Genomic DNA, 7,566 nt, shown 5'->3' on the forward strand with positions numbered 1-7,566 from the left:
CTGGTTGTACTATTGTATTTGTAAGTTTAAAGAATAGTCTTCATAAAATGAAAATTTGTTGCTATTAAACTGAAATTGTTTTCTAGTTAAGTTATTATACAACAAAATGACAATTTTAGACTTTTTGGAAGACTCATAAATTTGACCATTTTTATCTTTGATATCATTTGGCAGAATAAAAAATGAACAAAAAGGTCAGTCATGCCATTTAAAAAAGTACATTGCTTTTTTTTTCCAATTAATGTGTTGTATAAATTAATAAATAAAAATTGAATGGTAGTTTTGTAAAGTTACCTTAACAGAAATAATTTTTGAAAAAACCAAAACAAAAAATAAAAATAATAAAAACAAAAACTAATACCAATATAGTTGTATTGAATAAGAGCCATAAGAAATGACTAAATTGCCCTTTTTGTCATATATTATTTTAATTGCACCAGATCATACACCATTAAAAAATGAAAAGACTACAACTTTCTTTAACAGAAAAATATGATAAATAAATGAAAAGAATACAACTTTGTCTAACATTGCATAACGAAAGTACATTGCTATAATATGCGGTTTATGTTATAACATGTCATCCACCATTACAGTAAAAAACTGAAAAAATTAACTTTGTGTTATAACAATATTGCACCAGAAAAGTTTGATCGTATAATATGGTATAAAGATATTAAGGAAAATGCATCGTCATTTTTTTGTCATTTTCTTATTCTCCACGTAACGTTAGGATCAAGGTTTGGCCTTTCCCTTCTACAAATAAAAATAAATTAAGATCATTATATGTTAAAAGAAGGAAAAATAGTATCGCTACAAATGTAATTCATGACATTAAGAAACACATATCGTACGTATAAGAATACCATGACAATCAGTACGAAAATAATCATTTTCCTTCTGCAAGTCAAGTGTGTCTACACATGGCAATATATTATAAGTATGAGGAACTACAATACTAAATTCTTCATCTACATCCTCATATGTATCTCTGTAATTTTTGGGAGGTGTGTTGAAGAAAATAGACATTTTTTGATTGAGCGGGTTTGTCACGTAAAATACTTGTTGTGCTTGTGAGACCAATATGAAGGGATCACCTTTATGGCCTAATCTTTGTAGTTCAACTAGTGTGTACCCCAATATATCCTTTTTTTTACCCCATTTCTACTGTCAACCCAGTCACACATGAAAATTGGAATTTATTTAAAATGATAATCTGGTACCCATATCTCTTGTAAAACACCATAATAAGTGTTTTTGGCATATGTTACAACTTCTTCACTGATGTGTGTATCAGTTGCAACGACACTAACCCCACTGTTTTGGTAAAATTTATCTTCACGAGCTTTTGTACGAAAAGTATATCCATTAATAGCATATACATCGTATTTAATAATGTTCTTATTGTGTCCATGTGAAATCCATCTCATTGTCTCTGTTATACTTTCTCTATAGACCCCTAACTCTCTCTCTACCTGAATAGTAATTAGATTATGAATTTAAGATATAAAGAAATACATAACAAAGAACACAACATATATGAAAACAATATACCTCCTTTCGTAACCAATGACCAAATGTATTACTGTGCTCTTGTTCTAGCTGTGCCTTTTGTTTAGTAGGGTGTTGATGTTGCAAAGATTCCATGTGTCGTCTGTCAATACATTAATGTTAATATTATAACAAAAAAAACATACATGTAAAAAAAACTTACTTGATATACGAGAGTACTTCATTTGTATTTTGCAATACAAAGAAATGTGCTTTGCTGAATAGTTCTGTAGATACTTCTACCGATTTAGCAACTAATAGAGGAGTACTGTCCGTAATAGAACTACTATCTAAACCTTTCTGAATTCCACATGTGTTATGATTGTCGGGTGGAATACCAACATTATCCATCTTTTTGAGGAATTCACTAAAAAACTCAATCGTCTCTTCTGCAACGTTCTCTTCTGCAATGCATCATTCTGGTCTATTTTCCTTTCGCACGTGCCCCTTAATAACCTTCATAAACCTTTTGAACAGGTACATCCATCTAAAGAATATTAGACCGCATAATTTTACTTCCCTAGTTATATGAACGGTTGAATGAATCATCACTTCAAAAAATGATGGTGGAAAGTGTTTCTCAAGAAGGCATAAGGTTACACATAACTCCTCTTGCAACTTATCGAGCTCATGTAGTTTGATTTCCTAGCTACATATTGCTTTGAAAAAGAAACAAAACCTTGTAATAGCAACTCTGGTGGGTGGATGCATAATAGATCGAATTGCTATGGGCAAAAATTGTTGCATTAGCATGTGATAGTCATGTGATTTTAGTCCGATCAACTTCCTATCCTTCAGACTCACCAAACTGGAAAAATTAGAACAATACCCTTGAGGAACCCTTAAGTTGTATAAAGTCTCACAAAATTTGTCTTTTTTCTCTTTTGTCAATGTACAACCTGCTGCGGGAAGTGTTGTGTTGTTCCCTTATATCTTAGGATGCAACTCTGGTTTTAAACCATAATGAACCAAATCCAATCGAGCTTTATAACCATCTTTCGTCTTCCTAGGAACGTTCAACACAGTTTCGGTTAAACTCTCGCCCATGTTCTTTTCGAGATGCATAAAATTTATACAATGTGGAATCAAATTGTCGCGCCAATACCTTAGTTGTCTATACCATATATTAAATTTCTTACATTATGTATTATTTTGCTGGCCCACATCTGAAGTACCCACTTGGTTTGATTTTCTCTTTTTTTTTTATTAATCTTCCCACCTCTTCCAGTTTTAGATTGTTGGATTTCTACCTCCTTGCCCTTAGACACCTTTCCCCATTTATTAATTATAAATCTAACCCTGTTATATATTTCATCCCCATTCATAGGTTCTGGAGAGGGTGAAAACTCTTGTTGTCCATTGAATGCCTTTTTTTGTCTTCTGAACGGGTGATCATATGGTAGAAATCGTCTATGACCAACATAAATTTGCTTATTCGATTCAGGGAGTCTAATGCAGTGTGTTTGTTCGCCACACACAACACAACCTTGAAATCCGTTGTAAGGACAACCACTTAATGTACCTAGAGTAGGATAATCATTAATAGTCCAAAGCACAAATGCACGTAGATTAATCTGCTCTTGTGCATATACATCGTATGTTTCAACTCCAATATCAAATAATAATTGCAGATCATCAATCAAAGGTGCTAGGAACACATCAATATCGTTTCCTGGTGTTCCTGAAATCAATAACGAAAGCATGATGAACTTTCTCTTCATACACAATCATGGTGGAAGGTTGTAAATGACAGTTAAAATAGGCCACACACTATGATTCCTATTTCCTCTATTCACATCGACCCCGTCAAACGAAATGCCTAGCCGTAAATTTCTTGGTTCGCTAGCAAAGTCAGGATATTTGTTATCAATGGCAGCCCATGCTGGTGAATCAGCTGGGTGACGTAAAACACCAATATCCACCTTTCTGTATGTTACGTGCCATGTTAAATCTATTTCAGTAGTCTTAGACTGAAAAAGTCATTTCATATGTGGAATAATTGGAAAGTACCACAAAACTTTTGCAGGAATATTCTCGTAAATTTTACTTTTTTGTTCATCGACCTTCAATCTTGATTTACCACAAGTAGGACATGATGCCATGTCTTTGTATTCGTTTCTATAAAGTATACAGTTGTTGACACATGCATGTATCTTCGTATACCCTGAACCCATTGCTTTGAATGCTTTTTTGGCCTCGTATGTACTACTGTACATTTCGTTTCCTTCTGGTAACATATTTTTGATCAAAACTAATAATTTTGTAAAGCACTTATCTGATACTCCATACTTACTCTTCAAGTTGAGTAGTTGTATGATTGCAGATAACTTTGTGTAATTAGGACACCCTTTATATAGGGGCTTCTCGACATATTCTATCAATTCTCTAAACTTCTCAGGGTTCCCCATAAAATTTTCTTCTACAGCTTCAACCATATCTACTGTTTCTGCAGCATCTGCTGGCATTTCTATATTCATGTTCGTGGAATCAACAACGTATGACGTGTCCATGTCAAAATTCTGTTCATATATATAATTTCTGGGTGGTTCCTCTGTTTTTCCATGCTTATTCCAATTCGTGTATGTTTGATCAATTCCATTCCTGAATAGGTGATCATCTACCACATCCACAGAATGAGATATGTGGTTTACACACTTGACATATGGACATGGAATTCTTATCTTTTTTTGGTATCTACAGGATCCATATTCTTAGAAATCTTGTAATTGTGTACTGCATATTTCAAAAATTCTGTAACACCCTTTACATACGTTTCTGATGTTCTGTAGGCTCCCATCCAAGACTTATCCATATTCAGTTTACAACAGCATCAACAAGTAACGTATGTTTTCTGTTCATTGAAGTATTTTAAAAAACAGTTGGTGTGCATAAACGAAAAATATCACATTACAAATAAATCCAATAAATGGAAACCAAATACTTGTTAATTCTAGAATATATAATGATACACATCATGACCAAACGAAATAGCAAAGATTCATATTATGAGGATATTTTGTTTTTTATGTCCCTGTAGAAATTAATGTTGTATGTGTACCTGTATGAATTTCAGGTTGAAGTATCAATTTCTGGTTGAAGTATAAATGTAGTTGCAATGTATTTGTAGTAAGCAGATAATGTTTCGATGGGAATTCATATTGTCTCAAAATTCATATTTACGCAATGGGTGTGGATGATCAAGGAGATATCGAGAAAAAAAAGAGATATTTGCTTAATGATTGTTTTACCGTCTGACATATTTAAAAAAGTTATGTACATTATAAAAAAAATTGTTACTAGTGGGGTTCGAACCCATGCTATTTCGAAATATACCATTAACTACATGTACACTGACCAACTAAGGTGACTGGTTCTTTGTAAGTTATTAGGTTACGAAAAAACAAAACAATTATTTAAAAGAGAAACATTTGATGAAAATACCTCTGCTTCCTCAAGAACTGTTCTAACACAAACACAGGTAGAATCATGCATACTTTCCTTATTTGATAAAATAAATGTAATTGTGGTTGCATATTGTTTTTAATTAGCCTTCACAATTGGAAATAAAAATAAATGACAGAAATACCCCTGATTCCTCTCACACTCATTTTGTTTAATTTTAGTATATGTATCCAAGATTAACATATTTTTTTTTTATAATTTCTATGTGTTTGATGATGCATACCTTTAGGTGTCGTTCCCTTTTTCTTTTCATTTTCTATACTGAATGACCATTTTACCCTTACATCTCAAACATAGTTTTAATAGTATTCATTAATTTCTAATAGTAGTTCGGAGTGGTATAACATTTCCATTAACATAAATATAGATATTATACCCCTGCAGACACAAAAGCATCCTCAAATGGAAAATTATAACATTTTCTTTGTTTTATGATAATAACAAATAATTGATGGATATACCCCTGCTTTAGCATAATCTCCATATGTTTAAAACATATATGGGACATAGTAACTGATCTAACCAAAAACATAAGTTTAACATGGAACTTAGTTGCATACACTTAGATGTTGTTTCCTTTTGCTTATCCTTTTCTATACGGAATGACCATTATACCTTTACATCTCAAACACACTTTTAATAGTATTCATTAATTTCTAACAATAGTTTGGAGTGGTATGAATATAGATACTATACCCATGCAGACACAAAAGCAGCATACAATGGGAAATCATAACATGGGACAAACTAACTAATCTAACCAATAACATAACTCCAATATGGAACTTAGTTGCAAAGTACATTGCTTTTTTTACAAAACAATGCAGCAAAACAGGGACAAAACTCATGCAGTTAAAAGTTAAGGTACTCACATCACTTGTTGAAGCAACTTATGATGAATTCAAGCCACCATAGTGCAAATGTCGGATATACCCATGGAACTTAAATCTGACCTGGAACTTAGCCTTAAAACCCAATTGATAAGTATGAAATACACTCAAGATTACAATATAAAATTAATATTTTTTTATTACTTCCCATTTTGCCCCTAAGACAGTTAGAGTCAAAACAACATTAACATATAGACACATCATATATAACATTAAACAAAAAAAGAGTTTCATATTGCTTACAAAATAGGATGTTCTATTCCATCCAATATATACAACATATATACTCTGTCTTAAACATGAAATGGATTACAAAATAGGTCGCCTACACTATGTTTTTCCATGCAATCATATTCTCCTTGGCCATGTCCATTGCATCTTCCATTTTTCCTCTGAGAATGGTCATGTTTAGCATATGCTTGATGTATGCTATTCCATCATCAACTGTTGCCATTGGGTGTTGTGTTACAAATAGATGAATATGCTTCTCAAATCTTTTGGATGGTGAGTTCATCATGAAGTGGAGGAAATTGATTGGAACATATACATGCCTATGTTCAACATACAAATGTCAATCTCTTAGAATTGGTGTAACCTAATGATCATTTTGAAAGTTCCCAAACAATCATCGTTTAAAATTGGAATCATGGAAAAACCACAATTTTCTTCAGTTGGCATATGATACCAGTTACCCATAGCTGTATAACCCAAGCTTTTTGAAAAATGACCATGCATTTCCATGTTGAGCAAATCGATGTTGACAAAAGTAATAAAGTGAACTTTTGTCTTTTCATACGATTTACCTGGATAGTCGGTAAAATACCCGCCATGAACACCTCTAATGGAGAATATCCTATCATTTGCTTTCCCATACTCTACTAATGGTGTGTTTTTTGGTGGTTCACTATTTACACTCCAGAGTTGGAACCTCGGATTTGCCCATGGATCAACAGTCATCTTTGTTTCCATTGATTGTCGGATTTTTTTCACAGAGGAGGAGGAAATCGAACTTATCGTAGGTTGGTAATGAAGATGTAAGAATGACGATTTTGATATAAAGGGAGGGTTTAAATGGATTATCATTCAGAGCTAAAGGGACATCGATGCAGGCTATCACTTCCGATTACTAGCAGGCTACAGGGGAGGTGCAATTTGAACGACGGCTGTGATAATGATTACCGATATAGTGTTATACATTAATATAATACTTACATTAATATATATAATATTAAGCTTTGTTTTTATTATTACCATACAAAATATAAATTAATTAGAAATGTATAAAATCATATTTTTAATTAATAGGGGTAAGGGTTGCAGGTGGTCGGTTGGTGGTACGGGTTGACCATTACTAGGTCAATTTGGGGTGTTGGTATGGGTTTGGGACCAAAATTGGTAGTATAATAGGGGTACGGGTTGCAGGTGGTTGGTTGGTGGTACGGGTTGACCATTACTAGGTCATTGTCACACCCTCGAACCATACAACGGAAACGTCTGAGGGCTCGTGTGACTATAAATAGAAATATCATCACAATGAATATACATGAAACATAACAAAATCATCACCAAACATTAATAATACAACTGGTATTGTTCACATCAAGTACATTGTCTTAGTTTACATATTCCAAAATACTAATAATTGTATAATGTTTGACATTAC

The 7,566-nt window shown here is 32.9% G+C and overlaps 1 protein-coding gene across 1 annotated transcript; it reads right to left on the bottom strand.

Annotated features, from left to right (window-relative positions):
* Positions 1-2,478: 2,478 nt before the first annotated feature.
* Positions 2,479-4,061, bottom strand: LOC145099334 (uncharacterized). The gene is made up of 3 exons (XM_079036918.1): positions 3,599-4,061; positions 2,731-3,232; positions 2,479-2,665 (listed from the first exon to the last, which is right to left on the bottom strand). Exons 1-3 carry the CDS (start codon positions 4,059-4,061, stop codon positions 2,479-2,481), a joined length of 1,152 nt encoding a protein of 383 aa, XP_078893044.1.
* Positions 4,062-7,566: the final 3,505 nt, after the last annotated feature.

Source organism: Lactuca serriola, chromosome 4 (genome assembly GCF_051521515.1).
Source record: "Lactuca serriola cultivar US96UC23 chromosome 4, Lser_US96UC23_V15, whole genome shotgun sequence".
Lineage (NCBI taxonomy): Eukaryota > Viridiplantae > Streptophyta > Magnoliopsida > Asterales > Asteraceae > Lactuca > Lactuca serriola.

Excerpts from the sequence above, each read along its gene's own strand:
- LOC145099334 (XM_079036918.1), bottom strand. The coding sequence starts at position 4,061 with ATGGACACGTCATACGTTGTTGATTCCACGAACATGAATATAGAAATG. Across the intron at positions 3,233-3,598 it reads GAAGGTCGATGAACAAAAAA|GAACACCAGGAAACGATATT; the intron begins GTAAAATTTACG and ends TATTGATTTCAG. Across the intron at positions 2,666-2,730 it reads AAAAGAGAAAATCAAACCAA|ACAACTAAGGTATTGGCGCG; the intron begins GTGGGTACTTCA and ends TATATGGTATAG.